The sequence below is a fragment of the Catharus ustulatus genome, chromosome 11 (genome assembly GCF_009819885.2).
Source record: "Catharus ustulatus isolate bCatUst1 chromosome 11, bCatUst1.pri.v2, whole genome shotgun sequence".
NCBI lineage: Eukaryota > Metazoa > Chordata > Aves > Passeriformes > Turdidae > Catharus > Catharus ustulatus.
In genome coordinates, this window is record NC_046231.1 from 12,884,813 (window position 1) to 12,911,545 (window position 26,733).

A 26,733-nucleotide genomic window follows, 5' to 3' on the forward strand; every position below is an offset into this window, starting at 1 on the left:
GCGTTACCTCTGGTCCGCAGAGCCGTCTCGGATGCTCCTGCCTTGCCACCCCACCATGCGATGGCGCCGCCAGCATCTCCGCCTCCGTGCCCTCTTCGCCCCTCCCCCGGCACCGAGCCGGTACTTTCGGCGTGATCGGCAGCCCGCCCGGTTCCGCGGGGGTTGCGCGGGACGCTGCGGCACCCGCTGGTGCGCAGGGAGGTGTTTGCAGGGCCGGAGCTCCCCCCTGCCCCGCCGAGCTCCCGCCGGCCCCTCCGCTGCGGTGAGGGGAGCGGCGATCGCTCTCCCGCCGCCAGACGGGGCGGGGGGACCAGAGCCCGCCCCTTTCTGGGAAGGGCAGGATGGAGAGCTGTAGCGCTGGCTGTAGGGCTGTTTGGTGGCCCTGGAGAGGCACGGCGCCTTCCCTGGCCCGGGCTGGGGGCCCTGGCCCACCCGCTGCCTCAGGGCCTGGGGGCCGCGGAGCTCTCCTGGATCCCCTGACGCTGCACAAAGTCACACCCACACGAGTTACACATGAGTTACACCTGAAAGAACCTCAGGCTCGAGACTGAGGGGCCTGAGAGGGTGGAAACCCCAAAATCTGGTGATATTTTGGGTTTCTACTGCATAGGTGCTATGCGCTGGTCATAGCAGATAAGGAAATGAAAATAAGAACGGTACCATCGGTGTGCTCCAGCCTCCGAGAGGGGCATAGCTGCACCCCAAATTTGGCTTCGTTAAAATACATGTAATTCAAAAGTGTCCCATGGTGTCTGTGTATAACAGTAAGGAATTGGCCATTCAGCAGATTTATCTGGGGTGTAATGAAAGCTTTCTTGTCTTTCTCTAGCAGATTAATTTTTTTAACCTAAGCCAATGAATCCCAGGCCGCAGCCCCCTCTTCATGTTCTTTTGTTGCCTTTTGCTGCTCCCTGCAAGGCAAAGGGAAGGTCAGTGTCTCAAAGGACAGCAGGGCTCAGGAGACAGAATAGTCTCACTCTAAACAATTTAATTACTCCTCTCTTCCCCTTAGGGGCAAATAAAAATCAAAAAGCCATAAAAGAAGAGGGAAAGGCAAACTACACGCTGTGATACCCATAAATGTGCCAGTAAATGCAATAGTGGAGGCTAATTCTATCGCCACAAGGTTGCATGTCTGATTTTCGTTCTGGTTCCCCTCTCAAAGGTTGTGTGTTTTATCAAGGAGTTGTTTTTCTTCGTTGTCACAGAGACAATCAGGCTACCAAGCAATTGCTGCACTCCTCTGTATCTCCAGATATTCATTACATTGTGTTTGGATAAAAATTAATTAAGAAAGTATATAATTTTTTTTGCTAAAAGTTGGCTTTTTAAGTGCACATGAAGAAGATAATTACATTAGACTTTATTTCTGATCTATAAAGCACCATAGCAAAACAAACTCTTATTTGCAGGAGCCTGATCATCTCAGCTCTTTAATTACGTTTGTCTCAACTCTTTGTTTGGCTTTTGTCAAACACAAACTATACTAAATGTATTACCTGCTAGAGCTACTGACAGTGTTGCAAAGCAGCAAACAAAACCAGTCTGCTGCCTTCTGGGAGCTTAACAGCCCTGATAGGTGACTTCTTTGTTTTTAAGCCACTTACACAGCACTGACAGAAGATAAAAACATAGATGACATCCCCAGAATATAATCGAATCCTTACAATACGAAACTTGATTGTTGTTCCAAAGATAACATGAACCAGAAAGCAGTCATTATATGGTAATAGTGTTTAGCCATTCTAGAGATGTGTTAGTTCCCTGTGTTCTGCGGTACAGGATTTTCAGGTAGATGGGTATTTGCAGCAGTCGTCTCACACGTTAATCAAAAAGTGGAGTGAGTGTGAATGTAAAAGATGTAGCTGATTTCAGTTGTTGTTAGACTGCATTTTAAACTCTCTCATGATTGAATCTACTGTAGACAGCATTCACTACTCCAAAAAATGGACTCATAAAATGTGACCTAATTATAACATTGCGTTTAGGAACAAGGAATAGATGAGAACTAACAAGGCAGAGGAAAAAATTATTAGGCATATATTGGCAGTACAGAGAATGGCATTTTACTTTAGAACTTTGAAAAATATTTATCAGAAAAAGTGCCCATTTGAGGGTTTCAAAATAGAAGTTCACCACCTGAATTAGGAGAACTTAAAACATGAGAGATCATAATGCCAGACAATGCTTCTCAAATGTTTACAATTTAGCAGAAGCAAACCTCAGAATAATCATCCAGCTAGATATTTTTGTTCATTTTGGTAAGGTTCATATTTTATAAATGGCTTTTTCCATTTTACTGTGGAAGTGAAATGTAAGTCTGGACTCCTTTATTTCTTCTCTTGTTACGATTATATAAATTGTATGACTCTTCCCTGATGCTCCATAAATGGCCATTGGTAAGTTAAGTTTATACAGAAGTGTGTATTCTCTAAGTGCTAACGGACAAAAACAGCTAAAAAAAGATTTTGTTTCCACTAGGGTTTTATCTGATACTAATTTAATCAAGTTAAGATCTTATCTTCTTCAGTAATGACAACAAAGTCACTTGAGTTTTGCTTAAGTCTGTGAGTTTTGCCCTGGTTTTTTGTGTCTGACTAATACTGACAATTAGATACATCTTAGAAAATGTAATTCAGCTCAAAAAGCTTGAAGAAAAAAAACTATTAAATACTCCTGAACAAGCCAAATTGAAATAGCATCCGATTCCAGGAAACCAAATCCACACGATATTGATTAAATGATTTTAGAACCAGACAAAAACAAGGTACAAATTGCTGTTAAATCTAAGTGAATTGGAACCTTATACATCAGCTTTGTGCTTGTTCACAAGTTCATTCTGGTGAGTTTAAGCATATCCTTACAGCATAAGTCCCCCAAGAATGTGTTGCTCATGCACTTAATTAATGGAAGAATGAGCGTGCACTGAGCTCCTTAAGGGTCAGCACTGAAGGGGTGCTGTGTAAATATAAGTAGTACTCATTGTGGCTTGGAACTTGTGATGAAAATATTGCTTCTAGCAATGTGTTTGATGGTTTATGCTGGTTCCTTCTGATATTCTACCATACAGAGTGGGTCCTGAGACCACTTTGATGTTCATTTTGAAATGTACATTCTGTGGACACAGGAGTTATTCACAGGGGTCATGAAATTATTCAGGACAGTAAATCTGGGAGTTTAGCCAGATCCCAGCAAATGACAATTTTTATAAGTACTTAAAAGCAGAGATTACTTTTTGGCAGTTTTTCAACCTTAATAGTTTCAAACAACAAACACAGTATCAACTATGTATTTCAGGAAACAGAATCAGTTAAAAAATAAATGTAAGTGTACCTATTTATTTTCTTTGGTTAAAGCTGAATGATTTTGTTTACAAAAACAAATTCACTGATCCTTTACCCTTTCTTTTACCTTCATCTTTCCATCATACACATTTCTATGGTAGGTGGTTTAAGCAGGATGTGACTTACAGATGCAAGTGACAACCACCAATGTTCTATGCAATTAAAGGGAGAGGTCTAAATTTAGGCTTCTATATTTACCTTCCCTTGCTCCTGCTGCACAGTCTCCTCCAGCTCCACTAGCCTTCAGCATTTCTGACACTGACACTTGCCCAGGCCCCTCTGTGAGGCAATTCTGCCCACTAAGCTGGCAGAAAACAATACTTTTATGAAGGTTGTTTTTTAACTATCATAATCACAGAAGTACAAATGTGGAGTAAGCTAGGAGCAGAGGAGGAGGGAGTAGAAAATATCCCTTTAAGGAACAGAAACTGTGGGATGTCTGTCTTGTCCAACTGCAGTTATTTAAATACTCTGAAGATTAACATTAATCCTTCTTTTATGGAAAATTTAGCTTCTCTATACTGATGTTTTTTTAAAAAAGACTGTAAAATAAGCTTTGACATCCCATGTTTTAATTTTATTTGTCCTATCTGGTTCTGTTGCCTTTCAGGTACCTTTTTCTTTTCACTGCCTTATCTACTCTCACCAAAATTTATTATTTGCTTACACATATCTTTGTTACACATTATTGCAAGCTGGTTTTGGTCAGTGGTGTCCATGCTGCAAAGCAGAACTGGGAATAGATATCTTCTAAAACATGGATAAGTTTTCAAATGTTACCTTTGCTAGGAGGGCAAAGAAACAGCAGCAAAAATATCCCTATCTTCAGGTAAACTTCAAAGGTCTCCAGGACACTTTTATCACTACTTTGATTAATGTCACAAACTTTATATTTTAATTTTACATCTCTCTTGCTCATGTAATCTTCTCTATTGCAAGGAGAATGTACATCAAGTTTTCCTGGTAAAATATGGGAGATTTTTGGAAAAAATATACTTGTTTTAAAACAGATGGTTTGACTTAGTGTTTTAGATATCTAAATCGTTCAGCTTTAAGACCCTTCCCTTTGATTTTACAAATTGTCTTACCTGTGTTGAATTAATCTCATGAGCATCTGGCTTTTTATTAATGAGAATGAATGAATCACAGTCTTCATTTTCTTGGGAACATCATGGGAGTTAGAAGCATTGTTTCACAAGTCTTATAACACTGCAGGGATTTTTCAAGATAATGCTCTTTGTCCATGTCTATTTTGAAGGCTATTAAAAGTGATTATGTATAAAAACAAACTAAGGAGGATTTGTAGCTGCAAAAAATAGCATCTTAAGAATAAGTATTCTTTTTTCTTGTTTCAGGTCCCAAATTAGGGTACTATGATTGAAGAATATGAAGTCCTTAGTTATTATGTTTGTAACCCAGCTCATCAGCATTTAAATAAATTTCTTCTGGATGCGACAGTTTAAAGACAGTTTAAAGGGTTGTTCTTTTATCTTAAGTTACTCTGGCCTTCTAATACAACTGCTCAGACTTTCTTCAAAACAGTGAAGTTCCTTTCTGTTATAGATTCCCCTGAATTGTCAGTCCTTTGTTGATATACTTGTGGTACCTGTCTCTCTCTCTCTCTGCTTAAAGGCAGGAGTGTGGAACTTAGAAGACTCTGACCATACTCAGCAGTAGCTACATTGACACTTTCTGCAAGCAGCTGGTTACTACAGGCTGAAGCCAATGTCGTCATTTTGTTTGTGTTATCATGCTGAGTCCAAACTTTGCCATTTAAACACAACCAGATGTTCCTTAGCACAGCCACTGACTGCTGCATGTTACAGTACAACCCCATCAATGCCGATCCCACTCTTCCATCTTTGCTTTTAGTGCACTCCTGTTACTTTTCTCTTAATTACTGAACTACCCTGAAACACTTGTACAATACAAATAAACTTGGGCCTTTAATAAAAGTTCTCTGCTATTTTATTTAGAGAACTTATAACAATACAATACTTTACAGTGTTGGAACAGTTGTTGGATGAACAGAAGTAAGGACAGCCTTTATTCCCTAAACTTTCAGACTTCTGGGGCATTCTGTAGTTGTATTTGATCCAAATTTAGGTTGCCTTTACAAGTAAAGTTTTCCAAAACATAATTTCAAAGACTTTTCTGTATGGATTCTACACAGTGTGTGCTTATCAAATTTGCCAGTGTATGTTGATCTCATACATTATGCCTTTAAGGGGAGGCACGTGTACATGTGGTAAGAGTGATAAATAAGTTCTAATTAGCAAGCCTTGTAAAAGAAAGAAAACCATATTGTTTCACAAATACAAGATCAGAACAACTTTGAAGTTTCCACTCAAGTCCTTGCCCAAGACTACACATTCCATGAGGAAGATTTTCAGGATGTCTCACTGTTTAAAAGTACACCTTGAGAATTGAGATGTAAAATATCTCAATGCTAAAAGAGTCTTTAAGAGTAGGGATTTATTGCCAGTCCATGTGCCCTTGCAGTAAATAGGATAGACCTACTAATGGATTTAGTCTTTTGTCTGCCAGCATAGTTGTTCCAATTTCAAATCTATTCTTTGCTGTTATTAAAAGGCATCCAGCCCTAAAATTAAAATGATGGTTGACTTTGCTAACTTTTCAGAAATTATTTCTCAGCAGGCTATTTTGAGTGAGCATTTTGCACTTTGCTCCTTTGTTCCCCACTTGGCTCTTGATTACTTGGTGTGTACAGTGTCCCACAGAGCAAATCGTAGTGGACTAATTAAGAGCTACAAAGAGTTTCCCAAGTTATGCAAGATCCCCAGAACTATGAAAAGCCTTTTCAGCTTCCCAGTCACATACTGTGAAGTGCCATAAATCAAACTTTTGAAAACACTGAAAGTTGTGCTTCAGACACTTAGGGGTATAGTCTAGTTCCAGAAGAAAGTATTTACTTTTGTTAAAGTTTACTGCTAGGTTTTTTAGTACTGTTTTTTCTTGGTTGAAATCCCACAGGCTATGAACATTCTGAATACCAGTAACAGTGATTTAATGACACATGATCTCTTATTGGTGACATTGTGGTGGCATTCTTGTCTTTACTTTTACAAGAGTCTGGAAGACTTAGTGAAGTGAGAGCAAACACTTGGGCTTTAGTGTTAGAGCTTAGGCCGGCTAAACCTCTTGTGTCATATTACACTCTGGAGGTCAGGGAGTTATTTTTACCTCAGTGTCACTGGTATGGGAAAATGTGGAAGACCTCAGCTTATGTTGAAACTATAGGAGATGGCCAAGTTATTTGTTAAGATGGGTCATAGTGTCATCTTGTGCAACAAATGTTATGGTTGGAGTCCTGCAAGTATCCTCACCCTGCACATCGGTCACTTGGTCATGCAGGTTGCTCAGTGCCACACTACGTGAACTGCTCTGTATTTGTCCTTACTAAAAAGGACAAATTTTATTACTGAAGTGTTGTATCATTGGGAAAGTTGTTATTTTGGATTATTCTATGCTAGAATGACATACATTGTAGATAGCCATGAGGTTGTGTCGTTAAAACAAAACCCAAAGATTTAGATTAGGTGGTTGTACTGAAACAATTGGGAGGCAGCTGCATTGCACGCTGTTGAATTAAATGCAATGTATAGCATACAGTAAAATTACAGCTGGGAAATCCTGATAGTTGCCTTTTATCTTGTTCCTTAAAAAGGCTTCCTTTATCCAAGAAAAACATCTGTGATTGACTAGCCAACTGTAAAAACAAACAGGAAAAACCCTGTCTACATGCCCAGGCATATCTTGAAGTCTCAAATCCTGGGTGCACCTTTCTCTCTGCAGCTGTGTCTGTGCACAGTGACAGGTACAGTTAATTGGCACTGTTACAAGCAGGAGAGGCCTGACCACAGGCCAGGCGCTTCTTCTCTTTCTACCGAAGATGGACATAAAGAACACTGAACAAGAAATGACAGCTTTCACTGATGGGGTCTAATTTGGGTGAAGAACCTGACAGTTACCATAAGATTTAAACCAAAATAGTCTCGGACTAGCTATGAATGCAGTGGACTTGGCAGTATTGGGTTTACAGTTAGACTCATTGATCTTAAAGGTCTTTTCAATCTAAATGCTTCTCTGATTTTAGGAATTAATTAAATTGCTATATTGATATGCTAGTAAATGGAAAACAGGAAAACATTCTTACTAAATACATCAAAATGCGGCAGCTGAGGAGTTAAAATGCTATTATATATCTTACCGAAAATTAAATGTAATTTTAGTTTTGAAAGACATAATATAAAACAGCATCCAAATCTCTCCTTTCTTGTACAGTTGATGAATTCTCTATCTAAGTGAGAGTTTTCTTTAAACAAATAAATCTGTGGGTTTGAATACCAGAGTATGATCGATTGCAGTGGGTTTTAGCCAGAGTTGCCAGACTGCATTTGAACCAGCTCTGCAGGAATCAGAGCAGAAGGGAGGAGAGCAGAGCAATGCCTTGTTTTGCAGAAAGCCTCCCTGAGTTGAAATATTTATTTGGCTGTAAATCTTCTAGTCTCATAATGTTTAATTAAACTGTCCATGACATGCAGTCTATCAGAAAAACAATCAGATTTCTGTGTGAGGTCATACCCGTTCAGCACAAGTAACAACCTAATTTTTTTCTGTTATTTTGTTTGCATTTTAACATTTTATGTCATAAGGAGTTCTTTTTTAATGTTCCTGTGGTTTCATGAGTAAAGAGAGAAGAAAATACACGAATGTGAAGTAACTCTCTCAGCAAACATTTAATGGACTGACAGAAATCTTGCTTGCTAAAGATTGCATTTTAATAAAAATGGAAACATTTTCATGTATTTGAGAGAAGATGACCAACCATGATCTGCTAAGAAGCAAAAGTGTAAAAGAGCCTTATTCTCTTTTAAGAATTCATTGCAACACTCTAAAGGGTGGAAATAATCTCCAGGGCTCTTTAATTCAATTGCTATTCCATTGTCCTGACAGCTGACCTGCTAACAGGCCCATGACTTCACAAGTAGGTGTTAGTGGAATAAACAGTGATTGAGTTACAGGGCAGTTATAAATATTCATGCTATTTAGCTCCAAGCAAAAACACATTAATTTTTCCCTTAAATAATTTCAAATGTTTATAGCTTGCATAAATAAACTGAACAGGCTGAGGGAAAAGATTTGGTAAACCATTGTTATTTGCATGAATTTTGTCAACTAAAGAACTCTTGATCAGGTAAAAGAAAGTTCCATGAATATTGCTAATTTCTTTGGGTATGGGGAAGGAGCCTGTCTTCATGATGGCCTTTAAATCCTTTTTAAGCCCCTGCTTGAAAGCCAGACCAGGATGACAAAGCACAAGGACAGACCAGGTACTCCATTTCCTCACTGCATTTCAGTGCCTGTGCTCCAGACGCTTTTGTGTGCCCTTCATCTCTGTTTGCTAGACCAAACACACACAATTTTATCAGCTTGTCCTTAACATGAAGTCTCCTCGCTGCTTATCAGCTTTCCTCCCTTCTGTGTTCTCCTCAGTCCATGCTTAGCGCTGATCGCTGTTCTGCTGAAACACTGCCTGCAGGGCATGGCAAAAGGGCTCCTTTGGACTCTTGCACACACAGGTGAGCATGGGACACTCACCTCACTGTGCTCTCCTTCCAGTTCCCTGTTCTGTGACAGGAACCTGTCTCAGCACGTGCAAGTGGCATAAAGACAACTTTCTTAGGAACATATTTTGCAGCTGTTACAAGGTCAAAAGTCTCATATAATTGGTTTTTTTTATTTTATTTTCCAGGTGTATTCCTTAGTCACTTGTCTCATTTTTTCCCCCACCAAGCAACATTCTTATGAACGGAAAAAAAAAAAACCTTTGAACCCTTTTTGGCCGAAGGACAACAAATTTAATGATAGTAGTCATTCTGTTAACTACTATGGCATGCTTTTCTTGGTATCTAAAGAAAGAACTAACTGTACAGAACTTTCTGGAGTACAGCCAGAAAGAGTGAAATTCAGGCATGCTTTCTGCTTGTATGAATATTGCTTCTGCTTTGTGGAAAGTTCAAGTACAGAAGTTGGATGTGAGTGTTGAGATACTTCAGCATGTTACCACATTTTAAGGGTAAGTTCTCATTCCAAATTATTGCCATTTGATTCATCCTGCTTGAAGGAATCTAGAAGTTCTTTACCTGAGGATACAGATTTCTTTCATATTACTTGGCATGTATTCTTGGTAAAGAGGAATAAAGGCAGAAAATAAAATACTGATCACAAATCGTATCAGCACAAGAGCTGGAAATATTATATCTAAGCTTCTGAGCTACCATTTTTGGGGTTAAGCAAAATGCTTACGATTAATATCTTCTTGCAGCTGTGCTGAATTTAATGTAATCTAAACAAATCATTAAATATGTTATTTTCAGACCCTGTCAGGTAGTTTAATTTATGGTGGACTTACCTTCAAAATTCAGGAGTTTTGTTTAACTCAGCTGACATACCATCTGTCAAGTCAACCATGTGCTCAGTTAAGGGAATGCAGCTCCAGGCAGGCAATGAAGGAATTGCTTCTCTAGAAAAGGAACAAAATCAAACTGTGCTAGGGCCTTTTGAGCACCACTAAGGTATTTTGCAAAGTGGAGGAGGGCCAGGCAGGGCTGTATGCAGGAAAAGAATTAAAGAGAATATAGTGCAAGGCAAGATTTCCTGAGGCATAAAAGACCCCAGCAATCCTGGAGACAATATGCATTACTGGAGGAGAGCACAGTCAATAGCTGTATAGCTCTGGAATCAATAAATAGCAATAAAGAAATCTAAATTTTCTGTGCCTGCCTTGATGATGTTTGGGTCCTTCCCTAACATACCAGGCCCACAAGTATTTATTTATGGACTTAACCTTCCTTACAAATCTTCACACGTGATGCTCAGGTGACTAAACCTGGGCAAGCATGAAAATTTTACAAGGTTACATAGGATTCAGACTTTAAACAATAAAATAAGAACCCTTGAGGTTTAGTATGTTTTCATAAGTGCTTTAAGTTTTGTGCATTTTAGACTACTTATGCAGTGTAAAGTTCTTCTGTATATGTTAGCAGTCCGTTAATACATTTTTTAAAATTTTGTAGATTAATATTTTATGAATATGCCCTTGTTATCTTCCTCTGATGTTCTCTGGAACTGTTTTTAACAGGCACTGGTAATGACTTTTGAGTGGTATTTATAGCTTTGTTTGCCTTGCTCTCTACTGGAAGGACTAATCTCTTAAACATTTCGTTCCAGTACCTCAGATTCATTTTCCACAAATCAACTTCAAACAAGTTCTAGTACATAGATTCTTACACTGCAGAAACTATCCCATCTCAGATAAAAGCATGGTGTAGTTAGGACAAAGGGCAAGGGACAGTCATCTTTTTGCAAATCAGCAAAAATAGCTGATAGCAACCAGTGCCAAGAAGAAAATTACATTTCAATACATCAGAAAAATAAACATCTGCCTACTTACCATTCCTTTAATAAATTTAAATAGCAAAACTTGGCATAGCCTGCCAGCCAGCACATCTTTCACAGGAGTATGAAGTGTCCAGCAGAACAATTAAATGGAATGATTTTGAAAGCTGCTATTAAGCTTAAACATTATTGCTAGTTTCTCTTTTAAAGGTCTGTAACTACTTCCCCCAGGTGAATGTTTATCTGTTTTACTGAGTATCTTATGCCTTCTAAATAGGCAAAACACCATGACAGCAGTTCCTTTCCTCACAAGCAAGACATCCTTTTTTAGCAGAAACTGTTGAAATTTAAAGTGTAGATTTTAAAGTGAAAAAAAGATTCAACTGTGAAATAGATATTTAGCTCCTTTAATAAGCAAAACTGTGTCAACATACTATGACAGACATTGCTTTTAATTGTAACAATATTTTAATTCAAGGCAGTCTCAAAATTCAATGAAATTATGTAAAAAAAATATGTCTGTGGTTCCAGCAGCATTGTAGCTGGAAATTTTGATGTAACACATTTCTAATTTCTTAAATGTGCCTAGACAACACATAATTACTGCATTTGCAGTCAGCCAAATGACTGAATTCAATGAGAACTTTGAAACTGCAGGGACAACAAAAGCAACATAGGGAAACAAATAACGTGGTTTTGCATTTGAAACACCTGTAGATAGTATAACAAGTTCTCATGTTAATCTGGTGCCACGAAGCTGGAAGAAACCCCACTGGGCCTTTAAAAATCCAGCACCTTATACCATTATTTTCATTATAAAGAAAGTAATCTTATTATTTCGCTTTCAAATGATGCTGGTTTTGGCTGGGGTAGAGTTAATTTTCTCCATAGGAACTAGTATGGGGCTGTATTTTGAATTTGTACAGAAAACAGCTTTGACAATTCAGGGATGTTTCCACATTGCTGGGCAGAGCTCACACAGAGCCAAGGCCTTTCTGCCCCTCACCCCAGCGGGGAGGAGGCTGAGGCTGCACAAGGAGCTGGGGGAGGACAAGCTGGGAGAGCTGACCACAGCTGGCCAAAGGGATGCTGCAGGCCATGTGCTGCATGACCATAGCTCAGCTAGGGGACAAGGAGGATGCAGGGGAGTTTGGAGAGATGGCATCATTTGTCTTCTTGAGTAACCTTGAGATGGGATGGAGCTCTGCATTCCTGGAGATGGCTGAACACCTGCCTGCCCATGGCAAGTGGTGAGTGAATTCCACGTTTTCCTTTGCTTCTGTGCAGCTTTTGCTTTACCTGTTAAATTGTCTGGATCTCAACCAAGTTTTCTCACTTTACTGTTGTGGAGTATAGTTGTCCACTGGAGTTAAACCACAAGTGTTCTTTTCAGCATCCAATGTGAGACTTGAAGGGTTCAAGGTAACAAACAGATTTGACTGGAATGTGCTGGATCACATTTATGCCTGCTGTTGCTGTTTATCTGTTGACAGACTCCTGTGCTTGCCATGGAACTTGTTTGCCTTCTGTACACAAGTGTCTGGTGCTCATTAGTGCTGGTTTGTTGCTTTCACTGTTTGCTATACCACTTATCTTACTCAGCTGTGCCTGGGAACATTCTGATGACAGCAATGTTTCTGTGCTGTTGTACTGGACGGCCTGGAACTCCATGTGAACTCAAGTCAAAGGGTCCATGACCTGAGGATGAATTCAAGCAGCAGCAGGACGCTCCAAAGCATCTGTGACCATGGGTGAGTTCAGGCTGGAGCATGAAAACCTCCCAGGATGTCTCCCATTAGAGTACAACCATGGCAACAGTTCAGCAGAACCACTATTTCAAAATTATCAGCTTGGTGCCTCTTCTGCCTGGTTTGTTTTACATTTGAAGTGCAGACATGTTTAGAGAGATACATGGATGTAAAATATTAATGTTTTTCCATTTAATGAGTACTCCAAGTCTCACATCTCCGAAGTACTGGTGGAAGTACTGCTGCATTTTCATATGACCATTTGCGAGGAAAATGAAGTAATCTATAAGCATAATATAAAACTTCCTTACTTAATGCCCTACTGAAGAAATACTGATTCTCTGACGCATTTCACTCTTAACAACTGGCTCAGATATGAGCACAGTGAAAGGCAGGACATTTTTTCTCCTCATCCAGTATTCTGTTGTTCATTATCCTTATTTGGAAGTATTTATAAACAGTTATTCTTCCCCACTGTGACCTCCAAAAAGTCATGATTCATTTTGCTCCCTTCTAAAAAACAAATCAAGGAAATAAAGTGTCATCTCTCTTGAACTCTGTTTGCTCTGGCACATATTGCACTTCTCCCATCTCCAAGGTCCAAATCAGAATTTATTATACCAGTCTTGGCAATTTCTGTTGGCAGCGCTTGACTTGACCTTTTAATCCAGTTAGCTTTTTCCACTACAGGACTCAAATAATGGGCTGTAGGAAGAATTGCCTTTAGTCAGTGGGTTGTGAAACACTAACATGAATCTTTGCCATCGCAAATTACTAGAGCTCAGATGCATACAACAGACTGCAAAAAAATCAGTCATAACAACCTGTTTACCTTAGAAGGACAGTCTGGGCAATGAATGACTTGTCCCAGAGGACTACATTTGTTCACTGCAAGTGCAGTCACTACAGCTTGTGCTGCCCTCTCTCCGAGGCACAGGCAGGTGTCCAGCAGTGCCCGAGCTCGGGCAGTCACTGTGGGGTACGAGCTGATGGTTTCATAATCCATTCGCGACAGCGTCTGCTGCGAGCGAAGCACATCCAGGATGTGGTTCAGGCGTCCTTCTGTCATGCAGCTCAGTATGGTCTGTCTCTGGCAGGCAAGGATTTGACAGCAGTTTCGTTTGCTGCAAGGACCTTGAGTGAAAGGAAAACAAAATGAGATAAACCAGTGTTTTCTCATCCAGAAGTTGTTAGGAAGTGATAGCATCGACACCAGAAATATAAGCTCAGTAGAGGAAAGAAGGAGGAGCTAGTTTGTTTGCATTCTATATTTGAAACTAGTCCTCAAGTATTTTCATCAAGTGCTTGGAACTCACGAAGATCAGATTACAGCAAATAGGTGTTTCTAAACCACTGAGTGCTCATATTGTGTGGGGGGAGAAGATTTTCAGGTCTTGCCCAATTCATGTAGCATGGGTGTTTAACTTTATGCAATGCACCTTGGCTGGACACAGATGAGAAAACTGTCTCCTATAAAGGTGGAAGGACAGGTAACAGGTACTTCAGGGTAGCAGGAGTGTTTGAAACTGGGAAAGTTAATACACATCCAAGCCAAACTAATAACAAAAGTAATACTCTTGATAAAATGGCTGAGAGCTTTGGGTTCTGCCTCTTTTCATGAGGTGATCAGAATACCTAATGCTGACATTAGAGTTCTCAGTAGTTCTTAGTAAATACAACAAGACAAAATTAATAACCAAAAGCCACGTTGCTTTGGAGAACATGCTTCTGTCACTCTGATTTTTGAGTATTGCCAAGAGAGTTCTGTGATGAGCTTTTCCTGCGTGGTCTAGTCTGTTGATTTATCTAGAAATGATACCATCACTCAAGTAAATTGCTGTGGAGAAGGACAACCAGCCAGGTTGAGAATTGTTTGTTGCCGGTTTGCAAAAAGTTAGCATAAAAACCTCACAAAGCTTTACCCACAGGCAAAGAGTCTTCACAAATCAAAATCTGACCCTTTCTGCCTCTGTTCTGCCGGAAGACCTGAGACAATGTGAGGGGGTGAAGGGTCCCCTGTCACCTGTTTCTGCAGTCAATGGCTACTTTTGCTGAGATAAGCAATACACAGATTATTATTGCAAAAGAATGTTCCAGACCTAAACAACTAATGTATTTCACACTCAATGTGTGCTATGGTTTTTGTATTTTAATTATGTACTTTTCAGAACTGTTCTCAGTCTCACTGTGTCCCTGGAAGAAAAGAACAAGCCGATGTTGTCAGTGGTCAGTGCCTGAACTTCTGAGAACAGAGGAGCAGCTATGCACCAATAGACATTTTGTATCAAGTTAGAATCATTTATTACTCTAATTATTTGAAAATGTGCACACAATTTAGAAATTTGTTTCCTTCAGATTTTAAACAATTGAATCACTAGATCTGGCCAAGGTGAATATTGCCAGCTCAGACTGCCATGGTGCCTTACCTGTCACTGCTTGTCCGAGGTGCATTGGTTGTGGTCTGTGCTTAAGGGCCAGTGGTGGGAAGTTGTGTTGACTGCTCTCTTTGCCTGCAGTTGAACCAGATGAAGGAGTTGTGCATAAAGAGCTTGATTTTCTTCTCTCAAAGCCTGGGTGATCTAGAAAAAAGTTTAAGATGAGCAAGACTAGATCTTTGAATTGAACAGCAAGCAAACATGACACAGACATCAGCCACTACAGGAGACAGGAACTGAAGACTGACTTGAGATTACTTTGGCTCATGTTAATACATCATTATTCCTAGGTAAACTTTGCCATATATTATTACACACATCTGACTTTTCCAAGCTGTCTGTAGGAATTTGTTATTAAAGTTATGGAACATTTTTTTCTGTCCACAAGTCTGATGGCTATTGATCAGAACTAAGGTGCTTGGAAATGAAGATGTTGCTGCTGGTGAATTGACTTCTGATGTCTCAATTTTTGTGCCTGAAGGCATGAGAAATGCAGGCAATCTATTCTTGACACACATTTAAACACTTAGGAAAAATCCACATTGGAAAGGTAAAGAAAGTTATCTATGTAGGAACAGTGATTATCAGGAATTATTCATACATTCCTGGCAACATTGCCTTTTTAAAACATATCTGCCTTTCTTAGCAGATTACAAAAAAAGCAGCTATTCCTGGTGGCACAAAGCAGCGTGATTCCCAGAAGCGACTTGTTCTCTCAAAAGCAACAGGCACTTATTTGATGTGTGAGAGAAAGGCAACTCTACATTTACAGCTCAGCATTCTAAAAAAAATTAGTAATTTTTTTTTTAATCTATACATCTAAGTGGAAAGCTTTGTGGGTTTCCTGCAGTGAACTCATGCTTCAGATAATACCAATAGAGAGCACAGCTTTACTCTGAGAAATAATAATTTTACATGAAAAATTACATTTCTATAAGGAACAACTAGTTATATATGTCCTTCTCTTGTAACAGCTGGAGGTGAATATAATTCAAGAGAGTGACCTTTTGTTGCTGTTGCATTCTGTGGGGTAGTATTTGACACACTCATCTTAATATTATCTCTTCCTGCTGTACTTGCACTGCTATCAAGTAGAACAGTTGACAAGCTTGGCACTACAAGAGGAATTTTCTTGCTGATTAAGTGGTTGGTTTTTTGTGGGCAGATGATCTGAAAGAGATCAAAATAAGGAAGAGTTATCTTCTTGGAAACTTCCATTGCAAAACCTTTTCTAAATGGGAGAGGTTCAAAACAAACCTTGAGAGGAGTAGGTTGTTTTTGCAAGAGCAACGTCAGAGTGAGCTGCTCGGAACAAGGTAAAACAGTGGGTTTTGTTGGATGGAGTTACCCTGGTTAGGAGCATTTTGCCCAAGTGTTGGCATTGTACAGTGTCAGGGATATCAGGAGAAATCAGCAGCTGATGAAGAGTCCAAAGACTCTTGTGCCAGGAACTCACCTGTGCATTACACGTGCCTCTCTGCAGTGTGTATGTCTCTGAGCCTTTGCACGCGTTAAGCGCTCTCTCCTGCAAGAAGAAAACCACAGTAACTGCAGGAAGTGTAGACCTGGTTTGTTCCATTCACAGCTGTCAGGAGCAACAATTTATAGCAACAGAACTTAACTGACAACAGATATTATACTGTAAAGTACACTCCTATATAGTAACAATGAACTGTACAGAGCAAATGGGCATAGAATGTGACAAAATTCTGCCCTGCTAGTCTTTCCAGTGTTTCAAATTTATTTTAAAACCCAATGTTGAATCATGCAGGGGAAGGTGAAAATAAGCTTGTATTGAGAGAGATTGGGCTAGCTAGAACATGTTTGCCTTTAAATAGCCAAAGCATGGCTATCCTGTGTTCAGTGTGCCAAACTGTCTGCAGTAAGGATGTGCCAATACTTGTAACTTTTCCAGTTTTTAGATTTTATACTTCAACAGTTGTGAATCAATTTCCCAGAAACTTCAGTATCATTTTCAGAGTAATTTTGGACTTATCAGTTCAATTGTTTGAACAAAATATAATGCTCACTAATAAAATAAATCTTCACAATCTAACAAATTAAAAAATAAAACCTTGCTCAAAGGATATCGAAGCATTAAATTATGGAATATTTCGCAGTACAATCTTAAATGAACTTCAATGGCAGTAAAAATTACTTTGGCTCTAACTATGCCACCCATTAAAACATTGATCAAAGCTGTTCTACAAGCCTGGAATGTGATTGCAACATATAGAAATAGTCCAGCATACATCAACATACACAACAAACAGCAATGAAATCAACAACACAGCTTACACATGGGTTGTGTAACACCAGCTGGAGTCAGAGTCCTTGTCCAAGGGCCAAAACACTGTGTCACTGTTTCCCCTCAGCACCCACGTTAACTAGCTGAGATGTAGCTATGTTTGTGGCAGTCTGTGCCAGATTTCCCATGGCAGTGTGAGCAGATACGGAGTTAACTCTGTCCCCTCAGTCGCTGGCTGTTCCCCATCCCCTGCTGTGGTGTTAGAGAGCCCCTGAGACCCCAGGGTGAGCAGTGTCTGCCTGAAGCTCTGGCAGTTTAGAAGCAGTGAAGGGTACAGAGCAGTGCTGCTGCTGGTATTGCTACCACAGGTACAAATGCTGTTTGGTTTGAACTAAATGGTTTCTAACCAGTACATACAAAAAAAAAGTCCTTGGTTTTAGCCCTAATCTGCAGTACTTGAACTGATGTTTGTTCTCACTCACATGTGTTTGCCAGTCTGACTCCAGGTGCTGAGTAGAAAAAAGCTGTTTTATTTTTAAAATAGCAAGTAGCAATTGACTGATTGTCTAGACTACTTCACAATAGACATTCTACAATTTCTGAATGAACCTGAAATGGCAAAGGGTACTCTCCAGCTCTGGCATTACCAGTAAAACAAAGACAAAACCTTCACTGGTTTTGGGTCAGAAATATTCCAATTGACCAAATCAAGTAATGTTGTTGTAGAACAAGAAATTTTACACTGACCTTTGCATCCATCAAATTGTAGATTGCTGCAGATATTACCTCCTTATTTATACTAGTCAAAACTCCATTTAGAAGGTGCACACATTCTGCAGGGGTAATAAAGCATTTTAAATACCACATTGTGTGTGAAAGCACGTATACATTTAGGCATCATCATATTGCAACTAACTTTAGTATTATATTGAGAAATTGGATGAAATAGAGGAAATTATTTTAATCCAATTTCCACTTCATACTTTACTTTATAGTAAACAAAATTTTGGAGACAAGTAAGTCAGTTTGTGGTAGGAAGCTTCAGTTAGAGGAAACATCAAAGGTGGTCTGATGATCAAAAGACCACTTCCACTTCAGTTGTTCAGAGTGCTAGAGCAATGCTCCTATAAAGACTCCATTACAAATCATGCACAGAAAGAAATCCTGACTGTTACCTGCAGTATGTGGTCTATCATCTGGTTCTTGATGCCAGCACAGAGCAATGAGGTGCAACAGTCTATTCCTCTCAGGCAAATTGCTTGGTATGAACTTCTCTGACATGCCTGGCCGCAAACTGCTGCAGATTCCTCTCAAAACATCAAGCAGGGTTTGACCTACAGTTTAAAAGAAAATGTCACTGCCAAAAAATATTAAAGACCTTTTAAAATTTCATCCAATGTAAGTCATATTGTGTATTTTAAAACAAAGACTGTTTTTTAAAAAGGAAAAATATATTACTGTTCTTGTAAGTAGATATGCTAGCCTTTAACAATAGCTAATAGCTGCTTACTGCAACAGCACCTTCCAGGTAAAGAACTCTGTCCAATACTGAGTCACAAATGGTTATATAAACTTTTACTGTGAGCTGCATGCACAGATACCTCAGGAATACAAGCTATTATTTTAAGCAGAGTTTTTTTACAAAGCATTGCACTTGAATTACATGAATAGAACAAAAGAATTGTAAAAAAAGAAATCTACTTCGAGCAGCCTCAAGATGGCAGCAATAAGCTCTATGAGCATTTAGATATTATTCCATGCAGTATTTTTGAAGGTCCTGAGTCTGTAAAATACAGGAATCCTTCAATCAGTTTTGCCATGCAGAATGAAGCCCATAGCAAAGAAGCCCTTATTGATCTCCACTTCCATGAAACAGGGACTGTTCCTAGACAGTGACAATTATTATGCAGTGTTTTGTAAACTAAGTTCTCTAAAACTGCTCACACTTTCATCTAAGAAAGGAAGATTTCCTGCTTCCTTAAGATAATTCATCATGAACTGACATTTCTGGATTGGTATTTGAAACTCACAGCAACTGTAAAAATTAGTATTCTGCTCATTCAATTAGCTACTTGTCACTGATTTTTAAATTCCAGCTGACAAATATGAAGTGATATTCCTTCTCACTGAAGGTACATGGAAAACCCAACTCAGTCACAGTGCTTCAGCAAGCACAGATTGATGGTGCTAGTGGGGGAAGAAGCTCTGCCTTTTCCTTTCAGAAAGAGCAGCTTCTTTGGAAACATTTAGGATGTGGTGAGGAATTATAAAATTTACATCCTCTAATATGGAACTTTGTGCTGTAATGGTAAAAGAAGACAAAGGGACATCCGAAAAGACAGTGTTTATATCATAATTATGCTACAATAAGGGAATTTGTGGAGAAGATATGGACAGCACAGTCTGACATGAACAATAAATACCTTCGAAAGGTTTCCGTCTGCTGAGGCTCTCCCAACACAAGATTCCAAAACTGAAAAAACCCAAAAAACAGCAAAACATTGAAAGATCATTAGTTTGCAATCTGTATCTGCATTCTCAGTTTCAAAAGCAAGTTTATTGCTTTAAGAGATAGGAGTTCTTCAAGACAGGCAGTTAATCTACAAAAACTTGATTGTGCTGCACTAGGTTTCTGTTCATCAAGTTTTGATGGGGATCCAAATATCTTTTTCCTTTTCCAGCATCATAGAGATAATTGCAGTGGAATCATAGATGTATACATATAACCCATATCTCAGATGCTATAAAACACAGTGATTTAATAAAAAGATCAATCTTCAAAATCAGAGGCAGAAAAGAGGAGGCTACTGGATGAGAAAAAACAGTCTACAGGTAAGCAAAGCCATCAAAAGGGGAAGAGGCAGTTCTAGGATAAACATATTTGCTTATTTATACATCTTGCTGTAGTGATCACAGTGGTTAGAAGAGCCTCCTCTTCTGCCTTACTTTCACATTAAAATCTGCAAAATATTTATGTAATGTGGACATATGTGTAACTTAAATGTACTTTGTATTTCACGTATGACACAAAATTTTGCTTTCTCTGTTGCACCATTGTTTAGATGCACACATATCTCATGTGCCTGAGTCACATCTCATCATATTATATAATGTATTGTATAATAAATGTATACATTAAATCATATATATTAATGGAATTTTTGAAAATTAATTATACTACCCTAAAGTAAGGCTCCACTCTTCCTGTGCAAAACTTGTGTTTGTGAGCAACATGAGATTAGTCACATCATTTACAGGCCTCCTCAAGTGTATGCATTATTTGACTCATCTCAGAGCCTGCCTCTATGACAATAAAGCAGGAGTTCAAATTTGTAGATTTTACAAAATCTCAGAAATCAGAAGAGTGGTCTCCCTAAAAGTTATTTAAAATATTAGTCCATAGCTCTGTGTGCTGGTCATGATGATGTGTGTCCATCCAGAGCAGTGGCACCTTGAGGTCCTCTCATTTATTGAGGCAGCCACAATGGATGTGACATACCCAAAAAGGACACATGGCAGTGAGTAATCTCTCTCCTCTGTATAAATCACCTTGTTAACAAGTACAGGTGCTTCAGTGGCTCAGTAACTAATCCCAGCAGAGATTCCATAGGATCTTAATGGGACACTATTGAGGGAAAGGTCTTATTTTCACCTGAGTCTGATGTGGCCATAAATGATGCTTTCTGAAACCACAGCCAACAACAGTTCACACTTATAAACAGTTATGAGGCTTCTAAATATATCTGAAATTTTTGGCAGCTGTTACACTTCTAAAACATTTAGGTCTATTATATAAATATTTATATGACTGACTTTGAGAACAGTTATTAACCTTGGTATCTTATGCACCAAATATGAGAATTTAAAATTTAATTCACATATTGGCCTCATGTGCCATACTATCCTACTGCATTTTGTATGTCTGGCATTTTTTCTGTAATGTCTTTGGAGATAAGTGTTTTGGGAGCATTGTAGAGTGCAGCATGGACCAGGTATGATGTGCCCTTAGAAACTCATTTACCTGTAAATATCACCTTCCTGGGAAGGGAGGCCTCCTCCAAGTATTTCAGGAGCAAGATACACTAAATCCTGGCAGTTTCTCTGATGGCAGTTCTGCAGGTCTGACCTCAGTTGCTGTTTCCTCCAGTTGGTTAGGCCATAATCTGATATCTATGGAAATGGGAGTGAAAGCAATTTTAGTAACAATATAACAAGTCTTGGTATCAAAAATTGATATTAAGATCAATATATGCAACAGTAGGACAATCACTGATTTTATGTTGATGGACTAAAAGCAGAAGCTCCTACCCTGGCTCTGTACTGCACATCCAGGAGCACGTTGGAAGGTTTCAGGCTGCAGTGGCAGAGAGCAGGTTCGAGGCTGTGCAGATGATGCAGCCCTTCAGCCACGTCCGACAGGATCCTCATGAGTAAGGGAAAGGGAAGTTCTGGGTACAGCTGATGCTAAGTGACACACAACACAGGTTTTGGTACCATGAAGCTGTTACTATTCCCATTTTCATTTGACAACAAACAGAACTAGAATTCAGAAACTGAAGAACAGTTTGTGACTACTGTCCATAATTTACATGCTATATAATTTACATGCTTTATAATTTACAATTAATAAAATTAATTGTAATTAATTTTATCACCTCAAAGATGATATCTTTTATCTACCTCATGGATGAGGGAGTGGAGGGATCCATTGTTCATCCATTCAGTCACTATCCCCACAAGTCCATGGTGCTGGTAAATCCCAAGGAAAGGCAGGAGACGTTCAGACTCACAGTGTCTGACACTTGCTATGTCCTGAAGTAGCAATTTCCACTCCCTGTAAAAAAAACCAAACAAGTCAGAGGCAGGTTAGAGAAGGGAACTTCAGCAGGAGATAAGAGTGTGGCATGTGGAAATGACAGAGAACCATATGGCTAAGGACATGCTAGAATTATTTTACCAATAAACCCAATATCTCATAATCTTCCAAATAATTGTAAAAACATGAAGTAATCATAGTGTTGTATATTTTTCTAATATAAACTATTTTTTAAAAATATAAAATGGAAGACCTCTGGATGCTTTAATATGAACATAAGAACACAGTTTGAAGCAGAATTGAAGTTATGAAGGCAGGAAAAAGCTGGAATATATGAAATGCTAGATTAATAATAAAACAAAGATTTACCTTTCCTGCTCCAAATAACTTATATTCTTTTGCTATTAGTGACATCCACATTTGTAAGGAAATGATGTTTCCATGCTTGCCATGCACATCACTCTGCTGTACAATCCCGGCCATTACCTTCCCTCCTCCCACTTCCCCTGCTCTCATCTGTGCATGCTGATTTAGATTCAATTCAACTGAGGTCTCTTCAGGGGCCTCTAGAAAAATAACACCTTAGCATGCTGGTATTTCTTACCCAGGTTTGTAGACATTATTATAGTAGATTAATTACTGACTTCAAGATTAAGCTCTACTTTATAAGAAAATGCAAAAAACCACAGAGCTTGTTTCTCAGTAAAATTGTCTCCAAGTTGCCTCTTGGCTGGTGAGGATTTCTAGGAATGGAGATGTGCTTAGGATCAGGTGATCCTGGAGATGTTCTGGTGCCAGCACTGCAGCTTGTGCTGCCCCCCTGTGTGTCTGGCTGGGCAGATGAGACCCGTACCTGTCTGTGCTGTCCTGGCTGCTCAGCAGCTTCACAGAGATGGGAGCGTTCCAGGAAACATGAAAGGCTTTGAGCGCAAAGCCTGAGGCTGTCCTGGTCAAGGTAAAGCTTTCCAAATCTTCCTGGGCTACCACAGGTAATGGATTGGCCATTTCTTGATGGCTGGCTTGGAGGGAAAATGTGGCAGAAAAGAAAAAAGTTTTAAGAGTGGGGGTTTTTTTGTTTTTTTTTTGTTTTTTTCCCACAATTACAAAGACACAGTGAAGTTGCACCACCCCTTACTTCCCAAATAAAAAATCCAACAGCCTTCTTTTCACCACCCTGTGTCAGACTATCCTTACAAAGAGAGGAAAAATGCACTAATTGCAAAGGAGTGCCTGGACCATAATTTGCCATCTGAAGCTGCAAGGTGCTAATTAATTGCTCATCATTATTTCTATCTGATGCCTTTGAAATAGTAGACCAGTATTTATAATACAAAATGCGATTTTAATGTGATACTGAATTATGTAGACAACAAACTAGCATCTTATATGTCAGGTAAATAATTTCTTCACTTCTCATAAAAAAGGCAATTATTCAATAACTCATGTCAGCATGTTCTGCATCATTCTTGTGTATCGTCTTTAATGCATCATATGTGAATGCAAAAGCAAAGAAAAAGACAAATTTCCTGCTATTGTGAACTGCCAGAATTCTGCTAAATGGAGTTGTGTCGTTGTAGCTGCCAGTAATTTGGGCAGAACAATGTCTATGCAGGACTTCTCCAGGGCCAGCTGCACTTCCCAGACACTTTGCATGGTAACACACATGGATTAGAGACAACCTCTGCAAAGCATCACCGTGTTACTGCATGAGTAGTACATCTGTGGAGCTCCATTAGACCAGAGATAGCCAAAAAAAGGAGTGGGAAAGGAGGAAAACAAGCAATCTAAGATGACAGATGGGATAAAACAGGTGGCATTACTGCAAGATCAGTGGTCAGTGAGTCAGAACTCCTTAGCTGGAATACTCCCTTTGGGGTGCAGTAAACCAGGGCTAGAAAAGGAAACCATGAAGGAACTGAAGTAATTGTGAAGGACTGCTGAGTGAGAATAGTGTCTTTTTGATGTGCTCTACAGAATAGCTCCTGGGATGCAGGAGGCCTCAAAGCCCAGACAACCTTTTCTCCACAAGTAAAATAGAAACAAAAGCCTGAAGATAAATTTGCCTGTGATCCTGCTTCCAGTTGATGAACTGGATTTTACTGTTAGTTAATCTGTCTTGTCCTGCAGGCACATTATAATATAATCTCAGTTTTAATAAAAATGCAAAAGCAGCAGCTGATTTTCCAGTTGAGCTTTAACATATTTGATTCTCGTAGGAAAGCACACTTGAGCTGTTTGCTTTTTGTTAGATTATTGTAGTTGGAAAGCAATAACTGCCTTAGGTGCTTCTCTGAAGTTTTCCTTAAAGAAGAGATGAGGCTGACAATTAACCTGAGATGATGTTAACAATTTCACAAAATTTGAAAAGGTTCCTCTGAATGAAGATAACTTTCTAAATGAGCGATTTATTCCTTGAAGACAGACTACACAAATCTACCAATCCTGAATGTAAAGGAGGTAATCAAAATGCTGGCAGAAGAAAAATTATGTCTCATTTTTATTCTATACAGCAATAAATAAAAATTTAAATAGCCAAAAAAATTTACTCAACTCCAACCACAGTGCAAAGAAGACCAAATAATGGTTTTACCACCTAAACCACTCCTGAAAGTATTTATTTTTATTTAAAATTGAATAATGATAAAAGTAATAAAATAGGTGCTTTTTAAACTCTTGGTAACTGGTTACCTAGACAAAAATAAAAGTTAATCATCAGCTCCTATTTGGATTTGCGAAATCTAGTAAAATTGGAGATTTAAAAAAATCGAAACAGAAACCACTTCAATCTTTATTGTTACAAACCATGTCATGACATGATAAGCACCATTCTCCCTGTCTCTGAGTTTCTACATCTTTGTATTGCAAGGTACCAAGACATTCTTTCAATAATTCTGCTCTTTTTAATGCTTTTTCTCCCATATCCTTTAAAAATCTCATTATCCACCCCCAAAATCAATATTCTAGAGGTGACCTATGCAAGGAAACAATTTGCACTATTTTTTAGTAAGACACTAAAAGTCTTGGATAACTTTGCCATCCTTGCCCAGCTGTGCAGGTAGGGGCAGGAAGAAGACTGCTATAAAGCCATTCATTTCAAGTTTCTAATTATAAGGTAAGTTTTAAAAGTTAATTTATAGCAAAGATGTTTCTTAACTATGAGAGAAACTATGCTAATATAAATGTCTCAGAGAAAGAAACTGGAAATAAAAATCAACTTACCTCTGGAAATACGAACATGAAACTGTGGAATGATGGTGTGAATCTGCTGTGAAACCAAGTGTGAGTCGGCTTTGAACAGGATTCAAACACAGCTCCAGATCTCCTGGCAGTGAGTGAGTCAGCCTGCTTGTTGATCTCTCCTTTTATTGGCTGCCTGCAAACATTTCACATTTCCTGGTCAGATACGCAAACTGTAACTCTTTAGTGACTGCAGATGACAGAAAGTGAGGTTGGACAGCTGCTTCTTCCACATCAAGGAGTACCAGGAGAGAAAGGTACCTAACACTGTAAAATACCATATGGATACAGGCCAGGTGTGGAATTATGTGGAGCTGTGCTCACACTGTACAGCTGATACGGATCTCTGCAGTGGGGTAAGCTGGCAGCACAAATTAAAAACCCTAAAAAATTTTTAAGCCTGGCTGATCTTAAAACAGGAAATAAATGCTGGGTTTCTGGTAGGAGGGTGGGCAGGTGTAGGGTAGTGCTGTGTTACAGAGAAGTCAGGTTCAACTGGCTGTCAAACAGCCCTCCTGAAGAGGATGTAGGGGTTAGGGGTTAGGTCATGAGCCAGAAGCGTGCTCTCGTCACAAGAGGAGAAATTACATGCTGGGCTGCATTAGAAATGCAGTCAGGAAAGTGAGATAAGGGATGATGCTCAGCACCCAGAAATGGTGAGGCTGCTGCTGAAATACTGGAATCAGCTTTAGGGCCCTCAGTTCAAAGAAAACACTGACAAACTGGAGAGGACACAGTACACAGCTACCAAGGTGGGGCCCTGGGGCACAAACCTTACAACAGAGGCTGAGAGAGCCAGTCCTGCTTTGGCAGCTGCAGCAGCTGTGGAGACATCAGCCAGAATCCTACAGCTGTTTGAAAGTCACTTATGAAGATGGAGACAAATTCTTCTCCATAGTGGCATAGGCAGGTGTCTCAACTTCACAGGTTGAAGCCAGATGCTAGAAAAGGAATTCACCAGATGAGTAATGCAGTTCTTTATGGGCCACTCAGGTTTCAGAGCCTCCATCCTTTACAGGTCCTCTAGACTGCACTGCCAGCAGTCCTGCCTTCAGCAGCAGGCTGGGTCAGAAAATGACAAAAGTTCTGAATACCTTTAATTTTGTGAAAATCTTACAGGGCCTAATTGTGTTCCTGCTGGGCCCCTAGCATACCCATTCCCACTGAAGGCTGATGGGACTCCTGGATGCAAGGTGAAAACTTAAAGAGAGAGCAGTTGTTTCAGTTGATCACATTTAATGCAAATTTCTCTATTTATAGAGTCTGACTTAAAAGCAGTGTCAGTCAATGAGATTCTGTCCCCAGACTTCTGTTGGTTTTGGATCCAGTCCTAACCTGCCCCTCTTGCAGGGAGGGAAGGAGCAGTGAGGCAGTGAGCTAATCCTCCCATGATCACAGGAAAGTCCCTGATACCATAAAATCATGTGGCCAGGGTGTGTGGCCTGAGAGGAAGCACACTACAAGTGGGAAGTTCACAGTGTGC

General features: G+C 39.4%; 2 protein-coding genes across 6 annotated transcripts in view; both read right to left on the minus strand.

Annotated features, from left to right (window-relative positions):
- Nucleotides 1-330, minus strand: part of SLC7A6 (solute carrier family 7 member 6) — a 37,946-nt gene extending 37,616 nt beyond the window's left edge. For 4 of the 5 annotated variants that reach the window (XM_033070170.1, XM_033070168.1, XM_033070166.1 and 1 more), the window contains exon 1: nucleotides 8-93. The gene's annotated coding sequence lies outside the window, so the exon portion shown is untranslated. Of the gene's footprint in view, nucleotides 1-7 lie in introns of all 5 variants that reach the window. The other variant, XM_033070172.2, reaches the window with a different exon arrangement.
- A 10,053-nt stretch (nucleotides 331-10,383) lies between these two features.
- On the minus strand, nucleotides 10,384-25,314 carry LOC117001697 (receptor-interacting serine/threonine-protein kinase 2-like). Its single transcript, XM_033070175.2, has 12 exons — nucleotides 25,233-25,314; nucleotides 22,867-23,032; nucleotides 21,878-22,031; nucleotides 21,506-21,661; nucleotides 21,219-21,367; nucleotides 19,621-19,670; nucleotides 18,373-18,531; nucleotides 17,945-18,030; nucleotides 16,406-16,474; nucleotides 15,954-16,119; nucleotides 14,941-15,093; nucleotides 10,384-13,648 (listed from the first exon to the last, which is right to left on the minus strand). Exons 2-12 carry the CDS (start codon nucleotides 23,016-23,018, stop codon nucleotides 13,329-13,331), a joined length of 1,614 nt encoding a protein of 537 aa, XP_032926066.1. The 5' UTR covers nucleotides 23,019-23,032; nucleotides 25,233-25,314; the 3' UTR covers nucleotides 10,384-13,328.
- Between the last annotated feature and the right edge of the window lie 1,419 nt (nucleotides 25,315-26,733).

Bases quoted from the DNA above. Each gene is read 5' to 3' on its own strand.
- LOC117001697 (XM_033070175.2), bottom strand. From the start codon at position 23,018: ATGGCCAATCCATTACCTGTGGTAGCCCAGGAAGATTTGGAAAGCTTT. The intron at 18,532-19,620 runs GTATTTATTGTT...TTTAAACTGTAG, and splicing joins CAGACGGAAACCTTTCGAAG to GTCAAACCCTGCTTGATGTT. The intron at 18,031-18,372 runs GTAACAGTCAGG...TTACCCCTGCAG, and splicing joins TGATAGACCACATACTGCAG to AATGTGTGCACCTTCTAAAT.